Here is a 16,277-nt window from a genome sequence, read left to right on the forward strand (position 1 = left end):
TAAATTGGTCTAATCTTTTTTTAAAATAAAACCCTCAGAGCTATCACTACATCTTGCAGCAGAAAATTCTGTGAGTGAATGATGTGCTGTGTGAAGAAATGTTTTTTTATGTTGTTATGAATTCCCTGGATTATGCCAAATTCTAGGGCTGTAGCTCAGTGGGAGAGCATCTGCTTTGCATGCAGAAGGTCCCAATTCATTCCCTGATATCTCCAGTGAGGGCTGGAGAGACAGTACCATTCAGTGTAGACTAGGAACAGAGAACTTCTGGCCCTCCAGATGCTGCTGGACTTCAGTTCCTATCATCCTTGATCATTGGCCATTCTGGCTGGGACTGATGGGAGCTGAGGGCCAACAACATCTGCATGACCACAGATCCCACACCCCTGGTGTAGACAATGGACTAGGTTTGACTCAGTATACAGCAGTCGTTTATGTTCCTAAGAGGGGGAGAAAATGTATCTCAAATATAGGCTATCCATATAATTTCCAACATAAAAAAATGCCATTAGCTAAAGCTAGGGACCTGAATAGTTTCAGTTGGCAAAGATTGTCTACTGGCAAATTGTATTTTTAAAAAGTTGGAAGAATAGTGCTGCAACTGCCATAGAAAGTACAGTATCTATCTTCTTCTTCTTCTTTTAATTAAAGGAACAGCAGCACTCTCCCAGGACAAACTGCAACAGCATCTTTTGCTGAGCTGTCTATTCGGCCACTCACCAGTTCCCCAATCCTATGTTGAACATAGTGCAAACGGTTTTTTATTTATTATTTTGCCTAATAGGTTTTTAATACTTGTTTTCCTTTAATATGAACATTAAAGGAAATGTGGTACTGGCTCCAGGTTGTGGGGGGCTCACAGGCAACACCCCTTCAGTGTCCCCCCTTTCTCACTGTGAGGCCACCTCCTCCTTTCTGCAGTCTGTTGTTGTTGCTTCCCCTCGCCATTGCTGCATGCTCGCTTGCCAGGGTGAGAGCTGCCTGACAGGCAAGCAAGGGAACAGGTAACGGCAGCTGTCCTGTTCACCCCTCTGGGCCTAAGGGAAAGGGCAGGCAAGAAAGCCAGAGGGAAAGATCACGAGGAGCAGCAGGTGTGGGCCCTGGCTGATACCCAGTCATGCCAACCCTGATGCCGTCCCCAAGAGTCCAATATTGGGATTAGGTTGCAAACTATAATTGGGAGATTTAAAATTAAGCCACAGAAATGTAAATGTAAGAATAATGCATAATATTTTTTAAGAAAATGTAGATCAAATATCCATGGCATCTTGGGCTGAAACTTTTTTTACCTGGATGGCTTATTAGATAAAAATCTACCTGACTCACTGACAAAGGTTCATCTGTACTTCGATCATCCGAAGACTTTGGAACTTCTAGTCTGTCAATAAAGGTCTGGAGCTCTTTTCTGAATGCCTTCATCTGGGCATTTATCCGATAAAGAAGTTCATGTTCCCGTATCCGGCTGCCATCATCTTCATCATCCATAAGTCCAAACAGATCCCCATTTGCTACATAAATTCTTGCCTCTGTTATTATGGTGCTTGTATCCGAAATCAGGCGATCTATTGTCTTGCCCAGGCGTTCCGCCTCACAGCAGATGTCCTTCATTTGCTGCCGGTCAGTGAAGCTTTTCGGCCACCCTGCTGACGTTGGATAGAAGGTTCTAGTGGGGGTCAAGCAACGGATGTTACGGACCTCCTCCGAGTCACTTTCCCCACCAATGGGCCCTTCTCTTTTGCGGTGTGGGGGCCGAGAATCATCATCGCTTTCTTTTTTTCCTGCATCGCTGTCAGCATCACTGTCTCTGGGACTGCCCCGGATCCCCAAATGAGAAGCCAGATCATAGCGCTGCATGTTGGACATCAGGACTCTGTTCTCATACTGAAGCTGCATGACTTTGCCACTGAGATCATTGATCTGCATGCGGGCAGCTTTGAGCTCCTCCTGCAGTGCATCTGTCTTGGCATTGTCATGGTGCCTGGAACTATCATGGGCCCCAGTTTTGTATTTATATTTGTTCAGCTCTGCTGTGATGCGCTTGTTTTGTTCTTCTACATCAGCCAAGTTTCTCCTCAACAGTTCGGTTTCATCCTCAACTAGCTGAAGATGCTGCCGTAATTCTGAGAGAGATTCGTTCTGCTCCCCCATGAGGGGGTTGGCTGCTCCTGAGAAATCATCACCTCTTAAGTCATCAAGCTCTGCTTTCAGCCCTCTGTTTTCAACTTCCAGTTCCACTATTTTCCTTCCTAGAATATTGGCTTCTTCTTCTACTAATCTCAGACGAAGCTTGAGTTCCGATTCTCTTGTGGTAGGTGGTCCTCCAGCTTCCCCTTTTGGTAAGGGACTGTCTAGATCACCATAAAATGACCGGTACTTTTGCAGATCATGTTCAAGTCTGTCCTTTTCCTTGTCTATTTTGGCCAACTTTTTCCTCATCAGAGCAGCCTCCTCTTTGACAAACTGCAACTGGCATTTCAGATCTTCATTGTCCTCCTTATGAAAAGAAAGAACATTCAAGATTTTTTTCAAGTGGGTGTGAGTAAAAACATTACTTGGCAATTCAACAAAAGAAAATACTGCAGTGTAGAATAGCGGCCCCCAAAGAACTTACTGGGAGTTTTTCCATTCATTTCGACAGAATCGAGATTCAGTTTGATCCTTATTTCAAATGCCAAATATCTGAGCCATGCTATAAAAGCCAAATCTGGCACTATATCTAAAGGAGATTCAGGAACCTTATAAACATTGCTGTGTGCCCTGAATCATGATGCTCCAAAACCTACTCAACAGTACTTAGTAATAAGCAAAGTAAACAAACAAGCAAGGCAAGGTGCTCAGTTGTTCTACCAAGGGCCATTTGATACAATCTACAGAAGCACACTTGAGTATACAGTCGACAGTGTGCTGCATCCAGTCACAACTCCCTTAACTCTGTGCCTGTATGACACCCATATTTATTTTATTTATTTAAATCAAAACGTTCTCTAAACAGTATACAAATAAAAATTATAGACAAAACATAGCTAAAATCTCCAAACCAATAATAAACAAATATAATATTTGTTTTTGATGCATTCACACTATTTTATGTGTACGAGTTTACCTACAATATGTTAATGTGTAAATACCCCCGAGTGTGGAATAGCTGAAATTCTGACAAAAAGGTTCTAACTCCTGGCATTATCAAGAGAACGGACATCAATATCATAGAAACATGATTTGTGACATCTTTTCAAAATAGTGATCTATTTTGACTTGTTCCAGGCATTCAGCAATAGTCCAGGCTTTACATTTTAACTGTACAGATGCTGGGAATCAATTATAATTAATGGACCATGGTGTAGGAAATCAATACCAGAAAAACAGCCAGAGTTTTCCTATTGTTGAAGGCTTGCACTTCATGAATCTTTGCATTCCATAGTCAGTGTGGTGTAGTGGTTAGAATGTCAGACTAGGAGCTGTGAGACCAGGGTTCAAATCCCTGCTCAGCCATGAAGTGTCATTGGGTGACCTTGGGCAGTCATTGTATCATAGCCTAGCCTACTTCACAGGGTTGTTGTGAGGATAAAATGGAAAAGGAAGAGTTATGTACAGCACCTTGAGTTCCTTGAAGGAAAGGTGAGGCAGCTATGCAAGCTAACAAACACTAGCCACACAGTTTGCACCATGGGATAGAGAGATGCATTTGAGCTCACCTCAGCGGGTGTCTGTTGTGACTTTTTTTCTGATTTCTGCAAGTCCTTGCTCCCTCTTCTTTTCATGGACTGCTACAAATGAAAGACCAGATGTAGTAAATAAAAGTGAGATATAGTAAACGGACTTACTAAAAGTGTATGCAATGCAAATCCATTAAACTATCATTTAAAACACATGAAACGTTTCCAGCTATATTTTCGTAGCATTTGTGGCTCCACAATTCAGAGAATAATTCCAAGATAAAGTCATATTAAAAAATCCTAGTATGTAATAACACATTTTCAAAGTAGTATTGAAACCAAAGGATGCATTTTAAAAACTCCACTCCCCACCCACCCTAAAATGCTTTTTAAAAGGGGGAAGGGCTGTAGCTTTGCATGCAGAATGCCCCTGGTAGAGCTCGGAGAGACTCCTGCCTGAAACCCTGGAGCACTGCTGCCAGTCAGTGTAGACATTACTGAGCGAGATGGACAATTGGTCTCACTTAGTATAAGGCAGATTTCTAGATTCCCTATATTTTTTAAGGGATCCAAATGCACTCAGATCTTTGCAAACATGATTCTGAATGCACAGTGGACCATGGAACAGAAGAGTAAAATTTTCTCCCTTTCTAATTATACAGAAAGGTATTTGGTGCTTCTGAGGGATTCTCAAGGTCTGAACTTGGAAATCCTCAAGAGAAAATAAGTTGCATCGTGTAAAGACCTCCTCTTCATCTCACACACAAACACATATTTAGTTTTCCTTAAGGAGCTCTCGTCTTTCCAGAGAGGCACCTAGATCGATTGCTTTCTAAAGGGATTAGATGTATCTGCATTGGGCTTGGTCTTTCACCTGGTCACAAAGCTATCAGGGATGATTCCAGAGTTGGCATCAACTGTGCCGTCTGCATGCAAGGTGAAAAGGAGAGCCAACAAATACAGACAACAATGGTGTAATCAAGACCGACAGGATCATGTCAGGGACAGGAACATTCATTTCTCATGGGATCTATACATTCCTTTGGTAACATAGCTTTGCATGTTTGTTTTCTCCTAGATCTATCAATAAAGCTTCCAAAGTTTGAAGCTTATACGTAGGTGCCTTTCTTTGCAAAAGGCACACAGACCTTCTGTGAATGATAGGACTCATGCAAAGATATAATTTTTAAAAAATTCAGAAATAACACTTGTTTACACATATTTTCTCAGGAGTTTTCCCCAAACACTGCTTTTCTGTTCATTTTAGCTTTGTTTCATTGGGCGGTGGCCAATGTTAGTCATACTCTGAATAAATCCATTGAAATCAATGGATCCGGGTAACTTTAGTCCACTTATTTCCATGAGCCCCCTCCCCAAGCATGACTTAGCTGGACATCACCCACTGTATTGTGCTTTTTAACTGTTGTTATTAAATGATCCTTCCATGAGCAGAAGACACCTTTTGATGAGCACAACTCTGAGCACACATCCCTTCCATATGTGGACCGACAATGTTACATGCCATCAATCATCTGGACAACTGGAATAAACAAACCAGAACTTTACTCAGCATCTCATTTTTTCAGTGAGCCACTTCAATTAGGGAATGGTAGACTGCAGGCCAGGATCCAGCCTCACCTGTGGTAGGAGACTGCTGGCTAATTCCATGGTCACAGCCATTATTCATCTAGGTTGGCAAATAAAGTGCCAGAATTAGCTCTGCGACAGCTAGTTGCTGATCTCTAAACTTGTCAATCTGGGTTTACTTTAGATATAGTGAGGCAACACAGCAACCCCTCAGATACATAGGCCTAAGCTGTTTAGAGTCCTGTGGTTCAAAACTAAAACTTTTGTTGTGCCTGAAGGGCTAGCAAAACCAGTGTAGACTGTGAAGTGTGAACAAAATTCACTCACACTGAACCCATCTCCACCAAATATAGCTTCCAAATATTTTACAATGGACAGCACCAACGAGTTAGTTACCAGAACATTTATTTTTCTTTGTTTAACAAAATGTATATACTGCTTGAATGTAAAGACCTCTAAGTGGTTTACAAAAAACCTTAAAAAATCAATAAACAGTTAAAAACAAGTAATTAAAAACATATTTAAAACAATTAAAATGGCTACAATGAAAAAAATATTAAAACAGATGAACATCTCTGTTACAGTAATCCAGACTGAAAACTGTAAGAGCGAGAATGATGGCTGCCAGGTTTGAAACTGGAATTATAGGAAGTAACTGAGTTAGAAGAAAGCACTCCCAGCCTCAGAGCATGTCTCGTGTATGCTATAGCTTAAGAACATAAGAAGAGCCTGCTGGATCAGGCCAGTGGCCCATCTAGTCCAGCATCCTGTTCTCACAGTGGCCAACCAGGTGCCTGGGGGAAGCCCGCAAGCAGGACCCGAGTGCAAGAACACTCTCCCCTCCTGAGGCTTCCGGCAACTGGTTTTCAGAAGCATGCTGCCTCTGACTAGGGTGGCACAGCACAGCCATCACGGCTAGTAGCCATTGATAGCCCTGTCCTCCATGAATTTGTCTAATCTTCTTTTAAAGCCGTCCAAGCTGGTGGCCATTACTGCATCTTGTGGGAGCAAATTCCATAGTTTAACTATGCGCTGAGTAAAGAAGTACTTCCTTTTGTCTGTCCTGAATCTTCCAACATTCAGCTTCTTTGAATGTCCACGAGTTCTAGTATTATGAGAGAGGGAGAAGAACTTTTCTCTATGCACTTTCTCAATGCCATGCATAATTTTATACACTTCTATCATGTCTCCTCTGACCCGCCTTTTCTCTAAACTAAAAAGCCCCAAATGCTGCAACCTTTCCTCGTAAGGGAGTCGCTCCATCCCCTTGATCATTCTGGTTGCCCTCTTCTGAACCTTTTCCAACTCTATAATATCCTTTTTGAGATGAGGCGACCAGAACTGTACACAGTATTCCAAATGCAGTCGCACCATAGATTTATACAACGGCATTATGATATCGGCTGTTTTATTTTCAATTCCTTTCCTAATTATCGCTAGCATGGAATTTGCCTTTTTCACAGCTGCCGCACACTGGGTCGACATTTTCATCGTGCTGTCCACTACAACCCCGAGGTCTCTCTCCTGGTCGGTAACCGCCAGTTCAGACCCCATGAGCGTATATGTGAAATTCAGATTTTTTGCTCCAATATGCATAATTTTACACTTGTTTATATTGAATTGCATTTGCCATTTTTCCGCCCATTCACTCAGTTTGGAGAGATCTTTTTGGAGCTCTTCACAATCCCTTTTTGTTTTAACAACCCTGAACAATTTAGTGTCGTCAGCAAACTTGGCCACTTCACTGCTCACTCCTAATTCTAGGTCATTAATGAACAAGTTGAAAAGTACAGGTCCCAATACCGATCCTTGAGGGACTCCACTTTCTACAGCCCTCCATTGGGAGAACTGTCCGTTTATTCCTACTCTCTGCTTTCTGCTTCTTAACCAATTCCTTATCCACAAGAGGACCTCTCCTCTTATTCCATGACTGCTAAGCTTCCTCAGAAGTCTTTGGTGAGGTACCTTGTCAAACGCTTTTTGAAAGTCTAAGTACACTATGTCCACTGGATCACCTCTATCTATATGCTTGTTGACAATCTCAAAGAATTCTAATAGGTTACTGAGACAGGACTTTCCCTTGCAGAAGCCATGCTGGCTCTGCTTCAGCAAGGCTTGTTCTTCTATGTGCTTAGTTAATCTAGCTTTAATAATACTTTCTACCAGTTTTCCAGGGACAGAAGTTAAGCTAACTGGCCTGTAATTTCCGGGATCCCCTCTGGATCCCTTTTTGAAGATTGGCGTTACATTTGCCACTTTCCAGTCCTCAGGCACGGAGGAGGACCCGAGGGACAAGTTACATATTTTAGTTAGCAGATCAGCAATTTCACCTTTGAGTTCTTTGAGAACACTCGGGTGGATGCCATCAGGGCCAGGTGATTTGTCAGTTTTTATATTGTCCATTAAGCTTAGAACTTCCTCTCTCGTTACCACTATTTGTCTCAGTTCCTCAGAATCCCTTCCTGCAAATGTTAGTTCAGGTTCAGGGATTTGCCCTATATCTTCCACTATGAAGACAGATGCAAAGAATTCATTTAGCTTCTCTGCAATCTCCTTATCGTTCTTTAGTACACCTTTGACTCCCTTATCATCCAAGGGTCCAATTGTCTCCCTAGATGGTCTCCTGCTTTGAATGTATTTATAGAATTTTTTGTTGTTGGTTTTTATGTTCTTAGCAATGTGCTCCTCAAATTCTTTTTTAGCATCCCTTATTGTCTTCTTGCATTTCTTTTGCCAGAGTTTGTGTTCTTTTTTATTTTCTTCATTCGGACAAGACTTCCATTTTTTGAAGGAAGACTTTTTGCCTCTAAGAGCTTCCTTGACTTTGCTCGTTAACCATGCTGGCATCTTCTTGGCCCTGGCGGTACCTTTTCTGATCTGCGGTATGCACTCCAGTTGAGCTTCTAATATAGTGTTTTTAAACAACTTCCAAGCATTTTCGAGTGATGTAACCCTATGGACTTTGTTTTTCAGCTTTCTTTTTACCAATCCCCTCATTTTTGTGAAGTTTCCTCTTTTGAAGTCAAATGTGACTGTGTTGGATTTTCTTGGCAATTGGCCAGTTACATGTATGTTTAATTTAATAGCACTGTGGTCGCTGCTCCCAATCGGTTCAACAACACTTACATCTCGCACCAGGTCCCAGTCCCCACTGAGGATTAAGTCCAGGGTTGCCGTCCCTCTGGTTGGTTCCATGACCAACTGGTCTAGGGAATAGTCATTTAGAATATCTAGAAACTTTGCTTCTTTGTCATGACTGGAACACATATGCGGCCAGTCTATGTCCGGGTAGTTGAAGTCACCCATTACTACCACATTTCCTAGTTTGGATGCTTCCTCAATTTCATATCTCATCTCAAGGTCTCCCTGAGCATTTTGATCAGGGGACGATAGATCGTTCCCAGTATTAAGTCCCTCCTGGGGCATGGTATCACCACCCACAACGATTCTGTGGAGGAGTCTGCCTCTTTTGGGGTTTCGAGCTTGCTGGATTCAATGCCTTCTTTCACGTATAGAGCGACTCCGCCACCAATACGTCCTTCCCTGTCCTTCCGATATAGTTTATATCCAGGGATAACCGTATCCCATGTTGGATGTTGTATCTGGCGCAAGCAGATGCCCAGGATGCAGAACAGTATAGTGACAGGCTAGATGCCAGTTGAAGCAATGAGCCGGACAAGCAATAAGTTTTAAGAGTTTACTGACAATATATCACAAGCTCTCTCTGTACAAACTCCTCGACCCCCACACTCATAAGTGTGTCTGCTGGCCCTCTATATAGATAAGGACAGCTGCCCGAGCCTAGGTTTCTTAGCAACGTGTCCTTGAAGATGGCTCGAGCTCTGCCAACTTTCGCTGCTAAGTCACGTAGCTCACTTGTGGAAATTTAACCTCTGCTTTCTCGGTTTAATAGCCAACAATCCCCCACCTTAAATTTCCACATTCAGCCAGTTACATTTCTCTTCCATTTACATGTGTTACATTTTACATGTCAGTACATTTACATCATTTGGTTTTATTCTTCTGATACATTTCCTTTTATTCCAGTTTACATCACTTTCATTTGTAATACTGTTACTCCATTGCAATCTCAGCATCATTTTCATTACATTTCATTACTCTTCATGATTTCCATCATCCCACTTTTTCCAGTCACTGAAGTCAATATGTTTAATGGAATTTATTTTAAATCTAACAGGTGGAATCCCTTTTGTTGTTCTCTCTGATCTGCGTGGTTGTATTTCTGCCTTAGTGTCTGTGTCTGTGTCAGGCGATTCCTCTGTTTCTCTCTCAGAGCTAGAACTTGATTCACTACTGCTGCCTGTTTCTTCTTGTTTTATTGGTACTGTGTCTGCCTGTTCTTGTTCATTACTACCTTCAGTGTTTCCCAACTCCACATATGTTTTCTCTTCCCAATCCTGCTCTATTGCTTGCACGCTTCTGCTTAACACTACAGACCTTTGTTTTGGCAGCCATATTCTGTAATACGTGTTTTCAAATCCCAGCATATACCCTTTGTCTGCTCTCCTTTGCAGCTTCCCTGTCCTTTTATTTTCTGGGAACATGTACCCAGCATTCTGCTCCAAACCTAATCAAATGGTTTAATCTGGGTTTTCTGTCATACAATTTCTGATAAGGAGACATTCCAGTGGCCTTATGGAATATTCTGTTTTGAATGTAAGCTGAATACAGAACACACTCTCCCCAGAAACCTTGCGTTAAAGAGGAGTCACATAGCATTGATCTTAATGAGTCCTGAAGCAACCTGTTCCAGCGTTCAGCTAACCCGTTCTGATGAGGACTATAAGGGGCTGTTAACTCCTGTTTTATTCCTCTTTTATCCAAGTATTCAGTAAAAGAGTGTCCTAAGAACTCTCCTCCTTGATCTGATCTTATTCTCTGTATTTTGACACCAAACTGCACTTCAATTTTTGTAATAAATCTTTTCAGTTTCTCTGCAGCTTCACTTTTAGCTTTTAGTAAATAAACAGTGCAGAATTTTGAAAAATCATCAACTATTGTCAGGAAATATCTTGCACCCCCCTGAGTAGGTTGAAATGGCCCCACTAAGTCCACGTGTATTAATTGATAAGGTGCATTTGTACTGGGCATGGCTTCTTTGTTCTTTGCAGCCACAACTGCCCTAGTTTGTTTACACACGTGGCAGTCTACATATTTTTCACAGTTTCTCAATGTCACATCATTACTGTTCTCTGTTGTTTTCACCACATTTTCATATCCTATATGGCCTAGTTTTCTGTGCCATAAATGAACACAATTATTATGGGGTTTCTTATTAGCACACATGAGTACATGTTTTGTTTGTTTCACGTGTAAGAAGAACAATGAGTCCCTCACTATTCCTTTCATGAATATTTTTTCTCCTCTCATTACATGCACTGAACCCCTTTTGAACATTACTGTGAACCCCATTTCATTGAGTTTCGACACAGCCATAATGTTACATTTGATATCAGGAACAAACAGCACATCTGTCATAATGGTATTGAAACCTGCTAATTTCACTGTACCCCTACTTTTGATCTGTTTCTTAGATCCATCAGCCATTATTACATGATCCTCTACGTCACAAAATGTATGAAACATAGATTTATCTTTGATTATACTATTTGTTGCCCCACTATCAATTGCCCATAAATCTTTACAGTTATTTCCCTGCTCATTGTTAATACATTGCTTATTCTTACTAGCATAGATCACCTGTACACATGGTTTTCTTCCTCTTTCTCTTCTTCTTGCTTCACAATTCCTTTGTAGATGTTGCCTGGAACCACAAAAATAACATGCCTTTTGTCCATACAGTCTCTCTTGTGCAGCTTTGTTGTTCTGTTTTTCCACGTAGTGTTTAGACTCAGTCTTTTCCTGCTTTGCCATCGCCTGCCTCCTTTGGAATTCTTGTAAAAGTTTGCCTTCTATATAATCCATATTGAGATTTGCATCGTCCATTGCTTCCAAAGAGCTCACCAGACTATCATAACTTGAATCTAGTGAAGCTAATGTGATATACACTTTTTGCATTTGAGAATGTTCAATTTCACATTCTGACAACTCAGTAAACAGTCTGTTTATTTCCAACAAATGCTCTGACATGGTTGTATCTCCAGATAAGCGCATCTGATACAATCTTCTGGCAAGATATATTTTAGAACTGGCAGTCTTTCTCACATGAATATTTCTTAAAGTTTCCCAGGTTTCTTTTGCCGTTGTTGCATCACGCACGTGCAGTAATTGAGAATCATCAATAGCAAGAACAATTAACGCCTTTGCCCTCTCATCCAGCCTTCTCCAATCTGCTGGAATTGGCACTACGGCGGGTGGGTCTTCTGCGATAGCTTTCCACAGGTCTTCTTTCACTAGAAAAGCCTGCATTCTCTGTTTCCAAGTGCCATAATTTTTCCCTGTCAGCCTTTCCAAGGGAATCCCGGCCGATAACGTAACAGACATATTTTCACTTTTCACAGTTCACCGCCTTTGTAATTAGAGCTTCTCACCTCTGTCCTTCAGTCAGTTATTCCCATGGCTCTCTCACAGCTTTCAGCTCAGCTTTCGGTTTCTCTGTCTCTCTGCTGTTTTACTCGCTGGTCTGCAGTTCTGGCTTTTCTCTGCCGCTTTTCTGCAATCCTCAGCACCAGGTAACCATCCTCTGCTACCACTTGTTGGATGTTGTATCTGGCGCAAGCAGATGCCCAGGATGCAGAACAGTATAGTGACAGGCTAGATGCCAGTTGAAGCAATGAGCCGGACAAGCAATAAGTTTTAAGAGTTTACTGACAATATATCACAAGCTCTCTCTGTACAAACTCCTCGACCCCCACACTCGTAAGTGTGTCTGCTGGCCCTCTATATAGATAAGGACAGCTGCCCGAGCCTAGGTTTCTTAGCAACGTGTCCTTGAAGATGGCTCGAGCTCTGCCAACTTTCGCTGCTAAGTCACGTAGCTCACTTGTGGAAATTTAACCTCTGCTTTCTCGGTTTAATAGCCAACATCCCACTGGTTTTCTCCATTCCACCAGGTCTCCGTTATGCTCACTATATCAATGCTCTCCTCTAAGACCAAGCACTCCAGTTCTCCCACCTTGGTTTGGAGGCTCCTAGCATTAGCGTACAGGCACTTGTAAGCAGTGTCTCTCTTCAAGTGTCTTTGGCACTTGTGGTTTGGCCTGTGGTAGTTTTGCTCTTCTGAATTTATATCCTGTGCCCCTGCTCTCACAATGCCTACTTCTAGGCCTACCCCTTTTAAAATTTCATCATTTCTTTGGTTTTTATCCCAGGGGGGAGGTTTATTCCGAACCGGACCTTTCTCAGCTCCTGTCGGGTTTCCCCCCTCAGTCAGTTTAAAAGCTGCTCTGCCACCTTTTTAATTTTAAGTGCCAGCAGTCTGGTTCCATTCTGGTTCAAGTGGAGCCCGTCCCTTTTGTACAGGCCCAGCTTGTCCCAAAATGTTCCCCAGTGCCTAACAAATCTAAACCCTTCCACCCGACACCATCGTCTCATCCACGCATTGAGACTGCAAAGCTGGGCCTGTCTGGCTGGTCCTGCGCGTGGAACCGGTAGCATTTCAGAGAAAGCCACCTTGGAGGTCCTGGCTTTCAGCATCCTACCTAGCAACCTAAATTTTGCTTCCAGGACCTCACGGCTGCATTTCCCCATGTCGTTGGTGCCAACATGCACCACGACCACTGACTCCTCCCCAGCACTGTCTACCAAGCTATCTAAACGACGGGCGATATCCGCAACCTTCACACCAGGCAGGCAAAACACCTTGCGGTCTACACGCCCATCACACACCCCACTGTCTATGTTCCTAATGATCGAATCACCCACTACAAGGATCCCTCCAACCCCTGGAGATATATCCTCGGCACGAGAGGATAGCTGCTCATCCCCCAAGGAATGGGTCCCTTCTAAGGGATCGTTTCCCTCTTCCTCAGCTGGATGCTCTCCTTCCCCGAGACCATCGTTCTCCATGATAGCAGGAGAGCTATCATCGCTGGAGTGGGACACAGCTATAACGTCCCTGAAGGCCTCCTCCACACACCTCTCTGCCTCTCTCAGCTTTTCCAGGTCTGCCACCTTGGCCTCAAGGAAATGAAGTCGTTCCCGGAGAGCCAGGAGCTCATTGCACCGAGAGCACACCCACGACTGCTGTCCAACAGGCAGATAGTCGTACATGCTGCAGGCTGTGCAAAACACTGGAAAGCCCCCACACGCCTGCTGGCTTCTTACCTGCATAGTTTTGTTTGAGGTTTATTACGTCAATAGGTTGGAGACTGTGGTTTAGTTGAGGTCAGGGAACAGAAGGGCAGAGCTTAATTTCAAGTTAGATCCACAACCATCATAACCTTGCAAAAATGCATGGCATCTAAGGAGCTGGCATCTAAGTAACCTATCTTTTGGAAAACATAACTTCATAGAATGTCTGCTCTTGTTGTGTCTGGGATTGATCTTGTGTACAGAAACAGGTTAATTAACATCATTTAATATTTTCCCCAGCCTTGGAGAGGCAACTTTGATGCTCTATAAAACAGCAATGATTTCTTTGTAAATTTCTTATTGATTTTTAAATTTAAAACATGTCAAACCTTAACAAATATACTGTCAAGTTATACAATAAAATCTACATCAGTACAATTTATTACATAAAATGGTGTAATATAGACTTAGGTATGTAATGCAGTCCCATTTATGCAGGAAAAAAATACAGTGAAGCACAGCAAAAGGCATATAAACATGGGGACTGTCATTCATCCATTCAAGGAAAAATAGCTTCATGACTCTCCCACTGCAAGGCATTTTGGACAATTTAAAACCATCCAGGCTGTGACATGAGAGTTCTAGAGTACTCTAGTGGCCTAGAGTACAGAGTGATGTGGTATATTATGTGCAGCCCTGTCCTGTCTGTACCAAAGCTAAAGCTGTTCTGGGTTCCCCATCCAGGCTCTTGAAACCACTTCCAACTCCCATCAGACTGTGGAGGACGTGAACCTTGGACTTTACAACTGACTTGCCAGTCTCACAAAAATACAGTACCATTCTAGTGGTTGTAGACACTTTCAGTAAGACAGCCCATTTCATTCCATGGGTGGATCTACCCTCGGCCAAAGAGACTGCCCGACTTTTCATGGATAACACATAGACTGTCTGATCGCCTGGTCTTGGATTAAGGATTCATAGTCCAATTCTGGAGAGCCCTGCTTCAGTTACTTGAGATCGAACTGCACCTTTCCTCGACCCATCATCCACAAAGTGACCCTGGAACAGTACGTGCACTGCTACATGAATTATCAACAAGACAACTGGCTGAACCTGCTTCCATTGGCTGAGTTTGCTTGTAACAACTCCGATAATTCCTCCACCTAGCACATCCCCTTCTTTGCCAACTATGGGTACCACCCTTGATCATTCTTGAACCCTGCAGCTGCCCTGTCAGTCCTTGCAGCTACTAATTTTGTTCATGAACTGCAATCCATGCAGCAGCTGTTGAAGAAACAGCTGGAGAGGGCCAGGACCACATACAAGCATGCAGCCAACTGGCATCAACAGGAGAGAAGTGATATCAAGGCGATTGAGTTTGGCTGTCCACCCATTATCCAGTGGAGCTCTTCTTATGCTCTTACGTTAAGAAGAGCAGAAAAGAAAATGTCAGCATAAAAACACATTAAAATGTTCGGGTAAAAAGAGTTAAAAAGTTGCCAAACAGAACAAAGATAGTGCTGAGTGAGCCTCTCTGGTGAGAGAATTCCACCAGAGGAGGGGGGGGTTACCACAACAGAAAAGCCCTGTCTCCTGTTGCTACCCATCTCATTTCAGAGGCTGGTGAAACCTAGAGTGAGGCCTCTGAAGCTGATCTTAACATCTGGGCAGATTCATGAGGTAACAGGTGATCCCCAGCTGTTTTAGATAGGTTAAGACCAACATTTTTAATTTTTTGTATGGTAATTGAGAGGGAACAAAGAAATATCGCAATGTAGACCCAGTGCTAAGGATGGTTAATCCATGTTAAAGGTGATTAAACTAATCTGCATTAAGTATTCTTGAAAACCCTCCTCAGCAGACCTTCCATCTTCCAAATGGAAATCCACTGTCTTCTCAAGACATGATATTAGCTCTATGAAAATATCAGGAGGTCTTGGTTTCCAACAGTTATACAAATCTTTTAATATTTTCAGTGCAGAGAGAGGCCCTGGTATAATTATTCACTTACAATCATTACACTAAATCACATTATTATGAATGCAAACTACTAGCATCTATTCAAATTAAAGACATAGTGAAACTTTTAACACCATATGTTTCTGGTAATTAAGCGTCCAGGACAGTTGCTACCAATCACAATTTAAAAGAACATAATACTATTCTAAGTAAATAGAATGGCAGCAGGTGCTTGGCATATATCTCCTAAGTTTGATGGTCTGGGTTGTATTTGACTAAATCCTACTCAGAGTAGATCAACTGGAATGCCTGAACCCAAGTTAGTTGTGTCTATTAACTTCAACATGTCTACTCTGAGTAGGAATAGCATTGCATATCACCTTCAGTCATCTGAAACCTAAAACAGGTTTCAACTAAAATTATATCTCAAGCTTCTCTATCTGACAAATGTGGTGATCTTGTATTTCATTACAATTAAAGATAAGGGGGGAAAGCCCCTCAGATCCAAAGGGCTGGAGCTTCTGAGTAACGGTGAGAATGGAGCGGTATGGAAGAAGTAATATCTGATCTCGCACAATCACAGATACACAGCCATCACTTTCTGGAGTATTGGCTCATGAGAGGATCAATGCAAAGTCTTTCACTTGTGCTCATGCAAATTGACAGTGGGAAACACAGCCGTACCCATGAATACACTTTGACAGCCATTGCTTCTGCCATGATCCCTGGATCTTTTTCGGTTGCTTACATGTGGAACAATTAACACCATTTGAATCAGCCCTAAATGTTTCCCAAAGGGCAGAGGTTTGATGCTCCTACCAAGTGTAGCTGTAGCTGGCTTCTTATATACCAGGAAGCATC

The 16,277-nt window shown here is 42.4% G+C and overlaps 1 protein-coding gene across 18 annotated transcripts in view; it reads right to left on the minus strand.

Moving 5' to 3' along the window:
- MTCL3 (MTCL family member 3) overlaps window positions 1–16,277 on the minus strand; it is a 95,473-nt gene that overhangs the window by 28,920 nt on the left and 50,276 nt on the right. For 15 of the 18 annotated variants that reach the window (XR_009762256.1, XR_009762244.1, XR_009762257.1 and 12 more), the window contains 2 exons: window positions 3,696–3,767; window positions 1,318–2,493 (listed from right to left, as the gene is read on the minus strand). Coding sequence is in view for 2 of the 18 variants with exons in the window: in XM_061623798.1 (XP_061479782.1) it covers window positions 1,327–2,493; window positions 3,696–3,767 (1,239 nt within the window). In the remaining 16 variants the exon portion in view is untranslated. The remainder of the gene's footprint in view (window positions 1–1,317; window positions 2,494–3,695; window positions 3,768–16,277) is intronic. The other 3 variants (XR_009762259.1, XM_061623798.1, XM_061623797.1) reach the window with 1 other exon arrangement.

The sequence above is a fragment of the Rhineura floridana genome, chromosome 4, assembly GCF_030035675.1.
Source record: "Rhineura floridana isolate rRhiFlo1 chromosome 4, rRhiFlo1.hap2, whole genome shotgun sequence".
NCBI lineage: Eukaryota > Metazoa > Chordata > Lepidosauria > Squamata > Rhineuridae > Rhineura > Rhineura floridana.